Source organism: Parasteatoda tepidariorum, chromosome 6 (assembly GCF_982258835.1).
Source record: "Parasteatoda tepidariorum strain Cologne lab strain chromosome 6, Ptep-v5.0, whole genome shotgun sequence".
Lineage (NCBI taxonomy): Eukaryota > Metazoa > Arthropoda > Arachnida > Araneae > Theridiidae > Parasteatoda > Parasteatoda tepidariorum.
The window spans coordinates 33,548,574-33,564,009 of NC_141760.1; the positions used below are offsets into that span (position 1 = coordinate 33,548,574).

The following is a 15,436-nucleotide window of genomic DNA, read 5'->3' on the forward strand; positions in this document are numbered from 1 at the left end:
GAAACATGCTGGGAAGGACTATCCTCAGAAGCAGTGTTGCCAGAATTTAAGACTTAAAAGTAGCAACAGGGAACTCCAAAAGTAGCGGATTCGAACATTTTGTACCCCCAAAAAATGTTATATATATGGTTACTGTAAAAGCCTGAAGTCTGGATAATTCACCACAGTAAGAGTCCGAAGTTCATGATTTAATATGATTCCATTTCCGACTTTTACCCAGTCTTTACGGTAAGGCTTAGGAGTTACCAACGCGCTCTGGTAAAAATCTGAAACGGGGGATTATTTATGATTAGGAATTTTGATTATTTATGATTACGAAAAAAAATCGCCAAATTGAGGTTAGCAAATTTGAGAGCACAAAAGCAACCCTTCATCTATACAGGGCAATGGCACTTATTAGCCAACTTTCTTCCGGCAGAACTCGAACTTTATAAATAAAATTCGTTAAGGTAATTGTGAACGTTATAAACTATAGATGACTGTTTTTAAAATACAAAATTATAGAGATGAAAAATTTTCATTGCTTCATCCTTAATACCTTAATAATCTTAAATTAGGTATCTTGTCCGACGTTAAATTTGAAAATAAATAAAATTATCCGAATTATAATTTACTTCGAAATTAAAACTTAGAGAAATTGCTTTAAACATCGAAAATGGTTTTTATGGAAACATCTTACTTTATTAAAAATTTTATTTATTTTATTTTGATTTGAAAAGAGTGATAGGAAATACTCATGCAATATTTAATAAATGCTTGCTCTTTTCATAATTTTTTTAAAATATTTTTATTAGAAATATTATGCTCAAAAAATGCCATTTCTATTTAATTGGCATTTTACTTTAAATAATTTCACAAAGGCAACCGAATGATGAAGTAAATTATGAATTATAGCTTAGATTTAAATACATTTTTAAAACTCATCACAAGAGTAAAATAAATAAATAATCGTATAAATAAATAACCGCTTAATCCACTCGCGGAACCTCTTTACCTCTTCCATGGAAGCCTAGGGTTCCACGGAATACCATTTGGGGATAAACAAATTTTAAGCCTGGATATACAAATTTTACCTGATACTGATACACAACATGCTTGATACCTGGATATACAAATTTTAAGAACCGTGTAAATAAATCGGAATATAAGATTTTTTGATGGAAATGCTGGTAATTCAGATTAAATAAAATTAGTTTCTGCTTTACCTTAGCCATCTAAGATCAAATTTATTTCAGTTTTTGCAAAGTGTAGAAGTTTTATAAATATTTTTCTCTCATTATTTTACAGTTCATTATTTTTTTCGTATTATTACTAAGTAAATTGCTCGTGCGGTTTTGTATTTTAATCCCGGTTTTACTTTTGTCAACCATTGTTGAATAAGCCCTTTTACTAGAGCAACAATCTGAAATATTTTTTTTAACGAAAAATGTCTGAGCTTTACCATCTAATTCATTTAAGCAACACATTATGCTGTATCCTTCAGAAGCAAAAGAAACTGTCTTATTAATAGATAGAAAGTAGAACGATCACATTTAACTTTTAAAAAAATGAGATGCTAAAAATTAGCAAAGCTAATAGTGTCATACGAAAAATAAGTTTCCCATTGTCCTTAAAAAGAAACAAAACATAATTATCCAGAAAGATTTATTGTTAAATTATATTTCAACTATCTCTAAACATGAGGACCACCGGAATTGAATACCTGCAAGTGAAGTCATCGTAGGTAAATCGTGGCATTCGTCGATTCAGAAACCAATCAGGCTAGCTAGACCAATACCTTTAAATCACATGGTTAGGCATAATCATTTTACTTCTTTCATTACAAGCACCCAATGCAGGGGTGATTGTGAGCCCAAGTCAAAATTCCGGAAAATTCATTGAGTTAAAAAAAAAAAGAGAAAAAGAGCAGTTTAATTGAAAAAAATTTAAACAAGGTTTTTTTCCTTTTTCTCAATATTTCCTAGTTCACTTAAAAATATTTAAAATTTTACACATACCTATGCCATTTACACATACCTGGAGAAGTAATTAAAATTTACAAATATGTCTTTCTTTCTTGAGTTTATGATTATAACAACTATTTACTGATAAAAAATGAAAATTAATCATGAATATGAGCTTATAAAGTATCTCTCTGGCTCCCCCTTACAAACAAATAAAATAAACTGTGTTTTTAAGTTCCACCTTTGAAAATTTGATTTCCGGAAACTTCTGTGATTAATGATTTTTTGAAACGTCTGGACCTTCGATCTCCGGAAACTTCCGGATCACTGTTAGCGAAAATTCCAGAAATCCGTATTTTTTCCAGAGCACAATCAGCCCTGCCAATGGGATACCAGCAGTGGCATAGTGTGGGTATCTCGATCCTGATAGGTTGTTGAAACTTGGTATTTGCTTACGTTAGCAACTGCTCTTTCCATTCTATTTCGAGTAAGCCAAGCCCGTCAAACATCAATTCTCTTAAGTGAAACATTCTATAATCTTTCACAGATTTCAGTTCTTTCTTTACATAATACTTAACACAAAGACAGGCACGAAGCCATGTAGAACATAAACAAACTAACTATGCTTCGAAGATGTCAGGTAGACAAAACAAAAATATATCACAGTTATAATAAATACATAAACAAATTATAAATCTAAGCTAAGTAAAAAACGTAGACAAGAAAGAATTATATTGACAACAAATTCGATGTACGATACCGCGCTGTATTTCATTAACTTCACGTTAATTAACATTCTAATTTATGTGGAGAAACTTTGCTCAACTTTAACACGTCATTTTGCTTATAAATGATCAGCTGGCACTGACGTCATAGGTCACATGTGTGGCTATCCGTGATCTTCTTCTTCTTGAAGTGCAAGTACCCAATTTTAACACTTGTCATTTCGGGAATAAGTTTTTGTAGTCCAGTATCAAAGGAGTCTGCCGTCTGGGAATTGAGCCAAACGTGTTAGAATTGTCTGCATTACTTCGACTGCTCACTCGATCTTTTCTCAAGACTGATTTTAGTCCTCAGGATTGCATCCATTAGTAGGTCAAGTCAAAGGGGATTGAGCATTAGTACGAGAGCTAAAACACCTTTAATTCAGTTCTCAGCAGTCAAGAGCAATGGGTCAGTAGAAAGGGAAAGAACATAACAAATAGCGTTTAAAAACTTCTCTGCCATTCGCCACTTTTTTTTTGTAGAAAATCCACTCAATGAAAAATTTTTAAAAATTATTATGAATATTTTATATTCTTAAAACTACCTAATTTTGTGTTTCTTTCTGATTTTTTTTTTTCAGCATATAAATGAACATGTTAATTTTTACCATATTTTGATAAACGCTTAAAAAAAATGTCTTACATTTATAATATCAGTAGCTTTTTTTAAAAAATTTGCAATTTTCAGTTTTTGAAAAAGTGACCACGGCCACAGTAAAAAATGCTACAACTAACCAGCAGCAAATGTTTTTAGTTTTGCCCTATATTCTTTTGTATTAAGATTTACAGGCTTTTAAGTATTTTTTATTATTGTTGTTAATGAAGAATATAAATCTACTTGCTGTTTCTGAGAGAAAAGCCTTGTGAAAAAATTTTGGCGCTATAAATGTGGATGGCTTATGGAGACAACGACATAATTTTGAACTATATAAGCTATTCAAGAAAGCTTATATCAACAAATACATCAAAATAAGTAGCTTAAAACTTGCGAGTCACGTCTGTCGAATCGACCCTTCTTCGTTGACATTCAAAATCTTCAATTATAAACCAATGAGAAATAGAGCTAAAGGTAGGCCTAAAATCTGATAGCTTGCTTGTGTAGAAGAGAATTTCAAAATCCTAAGAATTACTAACTGAAGAACAATCGCAAAGAAAAGAACAGAATGGAGGAAGGTCCTAGGGAAGGCTCTGACAAAGGGCTGTCAAGCCAATAGAAGAATATAAGATTATGTTGAAAAATCGCTTTTTCCCACTTATATTTGTTACATATACCATGAGCTGGTTTGAAATTCAATATTAAGTTTGATGTGAGGGATTTGGTGAATCCCAACTGCTCAAAAGGGTCATTTTTTAAACAAGTAATATGATTATAGGGATTCTATAAGTAATGAAGAAAAAGCACTAATGGTTATTTAAGTAAACCTTTTTATTTTCAATTTTAATGGAGATTTGAAAAAGTCCATACAATAAACACAGTTTTTTTCCCTTTCAAAACATATTAAGATATGTTACATTTTAAGGCCCCTTAAATTGCAGATTTGAAATCAACGGTGCAAAAATATTCGTTAGTTCCGTTCAAAAATCTCACACAGCAAAAAACAAACAATAACAAATTTTTTTGCCCCTTTATGCTACTTTTAAAATCTAGGTAATCTTTCATTTCATAAAGATTAATTTAATTGAAATGTTCTTACAATGTTCTTGAAATTTTAAACACATAAACAAAAATAACTTTTTTATTTTCGTGCTATAGTGGAGATATTTCTAGTAAAAAATATAAAAATCAGTATGTTGTTCAAAAAAAAAAATGAAATAATCACAATAAATTTCAAGAAAAATATAGATTTATTGTAGTTAAATTTGTACTATATAGTTAATAAGACCATTTATAACATTTCAGGATGAATCAGTTCTAATTTGAAATATAATTCATTAAATAAACAAAAAATATTAAGAATTATAATGTGAACACATTACAAACACTGCATACATTACAAACACTGTATACCAAACAATATATTTGTATATTCAGTTTTTAAACCTTTGAAAATTAAATTGTATCAAAGGTGCAAAAATAGCTAGGTATCTATTATTGAAAGGCAAGTAGTATTAATTTAAATAAATCCGACAGACCACTTCTAACATGAAAACAATATTTTTAAGTACAATTTAACACTGCAACTAGTGTTGTGCAACAATGTTTTTAAATCCATGATCCATAAAAATAAAATAATGAGTCATGAAAACAATATAAAATTTATTAGAGTTAAGTATAAATTTTTCTTTACCAATCAATGAAATTTAAAACTCTGTAATAAAAACTAAAATATATATTTCTTTTTCTTAATAATACCTACTACGGTTTGATATTAAGAATGTTATGCAATTACCTCATTTTAATCAAAAAATATTTAATGATGGCTAATACTGCACTGCAGAATTTCAGAACTTGAGGTTCATTTGATTCAAATACTGATTTTTTGTCTTAAAAAATTAAAAAGTTAAGGTTTGTCTTTAACTTCATTTGTTTATCTTACAACTAATAAATTAAAATAACAAACAAATATATAAGATATATGATACAACTAGACGTTTTGAATTTTCTGCTTATTTCCCTAATTATTAAAATTAAAAATCTGTAAGTAATTAAAAATATTAATTCATCAAAAATTAAGTTTAAGTTTAGGAATATTATGCAAATAAAAATTTCTGTACAATCAAAACTTTAATGATATTATAAAACAGTGCTCTGTACCTTGTGGGCAAAGAGTTAAACATTGGTCATTCTACTGAAAATCTATTAGCTGAATTTTTTTTATTTTCTAGTACCTAAAATGTACTAACTCTTTGAAAAAAAAATTGCGAAAATTTCTGAACATATATATTAAGTTTTTCAATTATTTCTAATGAGTTTTATTAATTTAAGAGTTTTATCAGAGCAAAAGTAAAAGAAAGGAAAACATTATTGCATAACACTTGCAAATGGTAATAAATAAAAATTAACAGCTTGATTTGAATGTTCACATTACAAGATTAGAAATTGTAACTATATAACATTAACAAAAAGTGATATTAGAAATTCTGATTTTTTTTTCTCCATAAATATAATAGTAAAAGGTTAAAAATAACACACTAAAATTTGGTAAACGTAACACTGAGTATTTTGTTATTTTAAACTCAAAACTTGTAAATCATAAAGATGAAATGCTAAAATACATTTGGTTTCAAAACCTAAAAATTAAGGAAATACTACAGTACTACTAATAGATAGGAATCAATAATAAATAGGAGTCAACACTAAGCTAAATTTGTAAAATGTTAATTAGAGGTCAAATCAGTTGCCTAATTTAAATATTGGAGATTACTAGCATTATAAGAGAATATTTTTCAAACTATGTCAGCCGAACTTGAAAAGCGTAACATATCAAGATAACATCTGAGTTAAAGCAATGACAATTTGTGAGGGAAGAAACAGACCAAAAACATCAAGCTTCTTCCTGGAATGACCTTGTAGAAGAGCTATCATGAACATCTCTTTAAACCAACTCAAAAAGTCACTGCAATTAGAAGATGTAACTTGATTGTAGCCTTCAGTCATTTACATGAGAGAGCGCACCTCTTTTCCATTTTGGACCTCCTGAACTAATTCCACAACCTAAAGAAAAATATATACATATAGACATATTCAGCTTCAAATAACAACAAATAACATTAATTAAAACGAACATTAGGCCGGGATAGCCTGGGCCCATGTCCGAGTATTAGTGGGTTCAAACCCCGCATGTAGTAAATGGTGACTGATGCACGTTAAATCTGTCAAGTCGCAATGTTCTCCATGTTCCCATAAAAAATCAATACCTCAGGGGGTACTGGATTGGAGATCGATCATTCTCTGATCCAGGTCAAAAATTACGATCTGTGGATGAATGAATGGATGTATGAATGGGTCCACTCTATAAACGGGTGTGACGTGTGTGTAGCTGAAGACAAATTCTTGGCCATAGATTGCGCCACTGAAAAACGAGAAATGCACACTCTGCCTTAAATTTGCTCGGTTTCATCAAGCAGGCTCGCTAGTGTGGCAAGTCGCTTTAGAAACAACAAAACTAACATTAATTAAATAGTATAGAATTCCAATTAAAAATGAAGAGCAAATCCTGTTATTTAAAAAATAAGTGAAGACCTGTTTGCAATATAATAATTGCAGCTGTAATGTTTAAGTATTTTTTCTTAATATACAAAGAATTTTTTTCTTTCTAATTTTTTTTTTTTTTTTTTTTTTTTTGTACGGCCATTTTTTTTTCATACTTTTTTTTTAGAGTAAACACAGCATTGGTATTAATGCTGTGCTTACTCTAACCCAGTATTAATATCTATCAGTATTACTTTTCAGTTTCTATCAGTATTAATACTGATAGAAACTGAAAAAATCTTAACTATACAGTACAGTGGAACTTTAATTAATCGTTTTTCAAGGGACTATTCACTGCAAATGATAGATTTAAGAAAACAATATATAAAACCAGTCAATATGAAATATTGATTTGAAAAAGTACAAAAAGTAATAAAAAAGTTAAACATTTGAAAATCTATTTCTATTTCATTTAGAATAATTTCTATTTTATTTATTATCTATTTTAATAATTTCTATTTCATTTAGAAAATCTATTTTATTTAGAATAAAAATATGAAGTTTTTTCATTAAAAAACACTGGAAACATATTTACGATGCAAAAGATTTATTTATTTAAAATAGATAAAATAGTTGGATCACTTTTTCTTCACAACGCAAATAAATTTTCGACATTTGCAACTTGCTAATCTTTGTAAATAATTTCAAAGATAAAAAGTTTCCCATTGATTCAAAATTTAATTTAATCTTTCTGAAAATGTGTATTGATTGTGGTTCCATTTCACCACATCCATGGGCATTTTTTTGCACTTCTTCAGTTTCAACAATTATTTTTTCATCTGACATCATACCTAAAGTTTCAACATTTTCATCAACTGGTGCATTAATAGTGAACATGATGTTTCAGACTCTTCCCCCAAACTGTAACACATTCTCATTTTCGGCATTATCAACATTAAAAGTTGCAGTTTTTCTTCAAAAAACGAAATAACTTGATTTTTTTTTTAAATGTTCGTAAAACTTTTGAGAAACGATAATCTGCTTGTTTTTAATATGATTTAGACGGGCATCGATAACATTTTAAGGAATAGAATCTGTGACAGGACCAGTAAAAGAAGGTGATGCGCACGGGAGAACGAATGATGTGGATACGATGGATCAAAGTTTGACTGCACATGTTACTGAATTTAATGCATATTAAAACTATTCATAATTAGATTACAATATTACAAAACAATAAAACTAAATAAATAAGATAAAGAAAAACTAGGTAAAAAGAATACTAACATACATAAGTCCTGTCACATAAACAGCATTCTGATTTGTATCTATTTTTCTTCTTTTCTTATTGTTTAACTTTATTGATATATATATAGCACTAAGTTTATCTTTTCACTACTTGAAAATGTTATAATTATAATCACAAGTAAGTAAGGAGAATTTCAAAAAAAGAGAAAGTATTCATACTTCGTTAAAATCGGGAAATTTATTCTTCTTTAATTTGGAAAACACCAAGATTGAATTTATGGTGAGTTCAAAAGAAGCTGAAAAGAAATAAAACTATTACATGATTTAAACATATGTATCAGCATATACAGATTAGAATTGAGTACTGAATATTCAGTACTCAACTCTATTCGAATATTCATTCTAGGCTTAATAGAGTTTTGAATCATTTGATTCGAATCACATAATTCTCAATTGATTTGTTAAGTTATGATGTTATTCAAATCAGTAATCTGAATAACATGAATTGAGATCTGAATCACTTGATTCAGATCACTGATCCAAATCATTTCATTCAAATATCTGATCCAAATCGCTTTATTATAATTATTGATCTGAATCAATTGATATGAGTAAGTGATCTGAATCACTTGATTTGAATCACTTATCCGAATGCAGGGTAGCCACAGTAAAAAATGAACAAAAATAGTTGCTTTTAGTAGCCTCAAGCATGAAAATAGTTGCCTAAAACTATAAAAATAGTTGCCTGAACAGGAGCAAAAATTTATCAAAAATAGCAGCCAAATAATTAAAATTGTAGCTTAGTTGTCAAATACTATGATAAGAACTGGTTGATGTCAGAAATTTTAAATCGTGATACATCGTCCGTTAGACATCGCGATTTAGCATATGTTCAGAAATTACCTATGGGTAATCAATCAAAAATAAATAAAAAGGAATAAATCTATTATAAAAGAAAATATTAATTCTAAACATATTCTACTATAATATCAATATTATTGCTTAATTTTTTCAATTAAAATAATAAAGAAGTCAAAGTAAAAGCAAACCCAAGATTTATTTCATTTTTCTATAATTAAAAATGATTTAAGATTTATTGGTTTAGAAATAATACTGTAACAAAATATTTTACATGTGTGCATTAAAATTGAAAGAAAAAAACGAAAGTAGAAAACAAACCAAAGAAATGTTCACTTTAGAAAAAAAAAATATTTTTTTTAAATTATTTGTTGGAAAAAAAACCATGCTTTTGAAACATAATTAGACCCTCTTTTATTCAATTATTTAAAATAATATAAAGTAGTATTAACTAATGGTCAAAATTCTGTACTGAATAAATGCAAAAATATTTTTACTTATTTATTATTATTTTTGTTTTTGAAAATAAAATTGACTGAAGATTTATTCCGTTAAAAATGACACTGACTATCTAACAAATTATAAAACAAACAAGTATTGGAAGAATTTTAATAAAATTTAAAAAAAAAATACTTTTAAGTACCAATGTTAAATTATTTAAAAGCATCCAAACATTACTAAACTCTTTATTAAATTTTTTAAAAAAATTTCGTTTTTTAACTAATAGCCAAATTTTTTTAAAACTTTGTTTTCAGTTTCTCAAAAATAAAAGCAAATTAAATGAAGGTAAGCTTTATTTTAATTTTTTTATAAATAAAAACAACTGAACATTTATTGGTCTAAAAATAATCAAATTATTATACTTACCTACATTAAATAAATTTGAAAAAAAAACTAACTTTTGATAACAAAATTAAGTACAAAATACACCCATTAAATTGTATCGCTTAAAATGAAAGATAATAATTGAAAAAAACCAATGAAGAAACTTTTTAAATTTATATTTTCTTTTCATTGATCTATTGAGTTCAGAACGAAAGTTAAAGATAACAGCTATTGTGCAGCAATCGCAAAGTAACAGTAAGTCTACGAAAAATAAGTATAAGTATAAAAATAACTTCGTTAAGAGTAAAAAAGTCTCCCAATAGTCGCCTATTCCTGAAAATAGTTGCTTTTTTAGCCTTTTCAAGCAAAAAAAGTCGCCTAAGGCCGAAAATAGTAGCAAATAGTCGCATTTTAGTAGCCTGTGGCAACACTGGAATGGAATAGTATGATTCAGTGACCTGAATAATTTTATTACAATCAATGAGCTGAATCGCTTGATTGGAATAATACTTTGAATCTCTTGATTGGAATCACTGATTCAAATCACAAAGTTTCCTCCAGTGATCTGAATCACTTGATTCCAATCAAAGAGCTGAATCACTTGATTCAAATAATGATTTGAATCACTTGGATCAAACCTTTGATCTGAAATGCTTACTTCAAATCAGTGTTATGAATCACTTGATTCGAATAGTGATTTGAATCACTGATTGGAATGGCATGATTTGAATCAGTTATCTGAATCACTTGATTTCAATCTGGGATTCAAATAGTGATTTGAATCACTGATTGGAATGGCATGATTTGAATCAGTTATCTGAATCACTTGATTTCAATCTGGGATTCAAATAGTGATTTGAATCAAATCTTGATATGAAAAATTGGAATAACTTAATTGGAACAGTGATTGGAATCACTCGATTGGAATTGATTTATTCGAATTATGGATCCATATCACTCTTTTGAATCACTTCATTCAATCAATTATGGGGATTGTGGATCCCAATTTTGCGACCAACGGCATAATTACGGCAGTGTGGTCATGGAGGTTTGTGTTTTAAGGAGAAGAAAACCTCCATGGGTCATTTCATTGGGAGACAAGCTGTCTAACACCTAAGATAACACAACTTGCTAAGCTATTATTGATGCTAGGGATGCTGAACTATTTGAGGTCATGGGAAAATAAGATGTTTATATAGGAACTAAGGCAATAGGTTTCGCTTTCGGTAAACTGAAATGTATATGAATCAAAGGTTTCAGAGGATGTATAGGTTTCATATTTTTAGAATTTTGTTTAAAAAAATTTAACCCTATTCATACAAAGTTGAGCTAAAAAATTTTAGCATTCAATAAGCAAGCTTGATTGAGAAGCCATTTGAAAAGAGCTAAAAAAATAACTCCGATGGTTGCTGATTGAACTAAGGATCTTTGTAATTAAGCTGCTCTCTTTTTCTTCTTCTTTTTGCGTTTGCTCATGTTAAAATTAAAAATAAAATTTTGAATCAACCCTTAAACAGAAAGAAAAATACAAGGAATGATTATAATTACGCTTTTTAAAAAAAGACAATCAAATGATATAATTTATATTTACAACCAAAAAAATGTGATAAAGTATTTTAAAAACATTTATAGATAAATCACATTCATATCATTTTTATCATCCAAGCACTCATTGATTCAAATTACCAAAGTTAACTGATTCTATTGACTCTAAATCATTTTGATTATTCGTTTTGTCCAACTCTAATATAGATGTAACAACATCCCAAACTAGCTATCAGCAATCAGAAATAAGTACAATAATACATATATTGTTTACAAAACTCAAATTAGAACAGTTTTAAGGTATTTTCACAACTTATTTCTAGGTATGTACTTAATGTTAATAACATTACGCGTGACTTTACCACTGAATAAAAAAAAAAAAAAAAAAAAAAAAAAAAACACACATAAGCGCCTTTTTTTAAATATGAGCTGCAAGCAACAAAATTTTATAAATTTTGGTATTTTAAAAAAAAATACTTAGCAAAAATTTTTTTTTTAAATGCTTATTATAATATATATAAATATACATAAAACATTTGAAATTTTGTTGCTTACAGTTATAGGGATCTGATTACGAAAGATAATTTGTTTATTATATACTATTATAATATTGATCATGAAAATAATTAATTCTTAACTGAACAATTGTCTAGCTAAATTTTCATAGCTTATCTTTTCTTCTAAAATTTAATTTAGAGAGAAAATACAGAATTGATGCCTTTAAATTGTAATATTAGAAAAAATAATTATTTTTACAAATGGTAGTATATGATGTTCCCCTTTCTTCAATGCAGAAAAGATACTTACATTGCCTTCCTACTTTGCCATTAACCTCTGCTTCAGGAACTTCTGAAAGGATTATTTCCTTCAGTTCCTCAAAGCGAGGTTCATAGCCTCACATTCCACTGAAAGAAATTGATAAAGTTATGGTTTAGAGAAAACAGTACTATCAAATATCAGAACCAAACTAAATTCGAATAGATTGAAAATTTTAACTTATTTAATTAACAATTTCAATCACAGTGAAAAGATTAGTTTTTGAATCATTACCCATATATATTTTGATTCAATGACGATCATACAATTAATCACCTTAAATCTTAATAAAAAAATAAGTTTCTATATGGTATATTTTTAAAAAAATAATATATAAATGCTTAAAAAATGGTGAAATTACGTTAAATTTTTAAAAACTAAAGATTGCTGGAAGAAGAAATCATCTGAAATTTTTTTCTCAATGTGCAGGAATGAACTTTTCTAGTGAATTTTTTTTCTCTATGTGTCAAATGATACAAAATTAAGAAAATATACTACTTAATTGAATTCACATTCTTTGGCACCTGAAAACTGTATATCCATTTTTTAAAAACATTTTGACCAAATAATTTTTAAATATATTTGAAAGAGAAAAAATTTAATTTCTGGCATTTTCAGTTGAAATAATGAGTTATTTTGAAATTTCATTCCAAGTGAAATAATAATTTTTTTATGTAACCAATACTTTCTGTACCAAAAGGGTAATTTATCTAATCCTTCCAAGGCATGACCTAGAAATACTGAGAAACCTCTCAGGAGCAACCACTCTCTTTTGCACAGTAAAACGGAATGAAGGCTGGTTATTCTTAAAGGTTACCTCCATTGACTTCAAAATGTTATTGAAGTTACATGATTTTTCAAAAGCAGTTTTAATTTTACTCAGTGCCACTTTGTGCTGGCTTCATGAAAACCGAATGATGAATAAAACTTAGCTTCAATAAATATGATCCCTAATTATATCGAAAAACAAATTTACCAATTATGAATGATAGAACTCTTTTAAATAAATAAATAATTATGTTTCTTGTTTAAGTTTGGATTTTATTTTATAGCATAAATATTAGTCCGCTTTAAAAAATGAGAAGATGTTTGTTTGCTTGAGAGATGCTAAGTTTATTTTAAAATAACTTTTATTCTGATTTAACTCTCACCTTTAAAAATAAATCATTGATAACATCTTCTTCAATGCACTCGGAATGCAACATAAGCATAATAAGGTTGTCGATCTTTTTAAGAGATCGTCAAAAAACTCTCTAAATAAGAATCACAGACAAATATTTTGAATACAATTGAATCTATTTATTTGTTTTGTTAATATTTTTGTTTTGATATTTGAATGATTTAGAGGTTTCACCGTATTAGTTAGTGATATTTTAATCCTAATTGCGAAGAATGGTTTTTAGTATATTTAATGTAAATCAATGAAACAAAAATATCATACCAATATTCAACATCAACTTTGGCAGCCATAACTCTTTTATGAAATGAAACTGCTGAATTTATTATAGGAAGAGTTAAAAGCCGTTTATAAGGCACTAATATGTGAGAAAGTAGCATATGAAGAACGCCAACAATGTTTATTTTTATCTTTGGTAGCAGAGCAGGTGTAACAGTAGAAGCGAATAAACTTAAGATTGCACCCAACTGAATAAACTTAATGAACTCTTTCAGATTTAAATATTACTGTAATTCGCTCTCAATATTTTAAAACTGAAAAATCTTAATGAAATCGACTTAAATGTCGATATTCTTGTACATTGTGTTTAGTTTGAACACTTGTAGCCTTTAAATTTTATATCAAATAGAGACATTTGGACTAACATAAATATGTTTTTATAAGGTATATGCGTTGGGGTTTCGCTTTGATTGAAATAATTCTTTTTCAAATTTTCTTTCATTTTTAAAAAACATTAATTGCAGATAAGCAAAGATTTTGCTTTTTGTCAAACGAGGTGTAGGTATGCAATGTGCTTTGAATTCTTTTGTAGAATGTAAAATAAGAACGGATCTAAGCACAAATTTTTTTTGTGTTGCTTTTATCTAATTTCCATTTATGGATTTCATTCTTTCAGTAACTGAACAGTGACTTATACTAAGAAATAAGTCTTAACAATCAATAAGCCTATAAAATTTTATTAAATAAGTCATAAAATGAGACTATTAAATGTTAAAAATTTGTTTCCCTTTTTTAACAGCATTTTATTTTGCATACCTCTTGTGATTTAAAAAGCAAATCTTGAGAATCTTGTTTTTCCCCTCTAAATTTCATAATTTTTTCTCTAATTGTAAAAATAAATATCTCAAATGTTACAAAAAAAAAGATAAGTAGTTAAAAATAAAATCAAATTATTGTAATAAAATCAAAATTCTCAGCAGCATATAATGCACTATGTGACCAAGTAGTTGTTAGTTGACATTGGGAAGAGCTCATTGATTTTTAAAAGAGAGGTCTGAGTAGATATTTTTGTATTACTTTTTTATTTTTTAGAGTTCGGACAAATACAAAATTATTAATTTCACTACTAGATTTATAGTCAGAAAAACTATCCATGTTAAAAAAAGAAATTAATAATTAGTAACATTAATGTTAACATTTATTGTATGAGTAGGAGGAAAAATTGAGATTGACAGCTTTTGAGAGAGGCAAATTTTTAAAATGTTAGAATTTTTTCTCTACACATAATTCTATCCATAAAATTATTATTAATTAAATTGCAATGAATGATGTATCTTTAAAAAAGTAGTTCTAAAAATATGTATACTGGTTTCTTAAAAATTCTAATGCTTTTCTATTTAAATTATTGATTAGAACCACTAAAAATTATTTACCTTACATGCGCAATATATAGTATTTTTATTTTCATTAACAAAATTCGACTTTATACTACATAACATTCCTTCATTATTACGATATTTAAAAATCTGCGACCCAACAGTTTTCAATAAATAAAAAACTTTTTTTAACTAAGTAATTTTGAAACTACGCCACTAAAAATTTTAAACCACATAAATGCATGTTTCTAAAATGTTTCTAAGATGGTGTATTGCAGGTCATTTATTTAAAAGCACAACTCCTTTTTACACTAAAAAGCTATAATCTTTTGTTTGTAATTTTAGAATGTGATATGAAACTTTCAGTATTTTCAAGAAAAAGACAAAAATATTTATATTGATGATGAAGCTTATTAATATTTTATTTAAGTCTTTACACAAGTTAATTTTAATAATATCTAAAATTTTGGTAAATCTATAAAGTTTAGAAAAAAAAGTTTAAAAATATATAGAAAATTATTTTAATTATTAAT

General features: G+C 27.5%; 1 protein-coding gene and 1 pseudogene across 2 annotated transcripts in view; both read right to left on the reverse strand.

Moving 5' to 3' along the window:
* LOC147807765 (dynein light chain Tctex-type 1-like) overlaps positions 1-6,305 on the reverse strand; it is a 23,296-nt gene extending 16,991 nt beyond the window's left edge. Inside the window, exons 1-2 of the mRNA XM_087166804.1 lie at positions 6,185-6,305; positions 163-266 (exon numbers count right to left, since the gene is read on the reverse strand). Of these exons, the coding sequence (XP_087022930.1) occupies positions 163-266; positions 6,185-6,305 (225 nt within the window). The remainder of the gene's footprint in view (positions 1-162; positions 267-6,184) is intronic.
* Positions 4,534-13,907, reverse strand: LOC107445995 (migration and invasion enhancer 1-like; annotated as a pseudogene). The gene is made up of 4 exons (XR_015434571.1): positions 13,573-13,907; positions 12,123-12,220; positions 8,307-8,383; positions 4,534-6,362 (listed from the first exon to the last, which is right to left on the reverse strand). The product of XR_015434571.1 is annotated as a migration and invasion enhancer 1-like (transcript).
* Between the last annotated feature and the right edge of the window lie 1,529 nt (positions 13,908-15,436).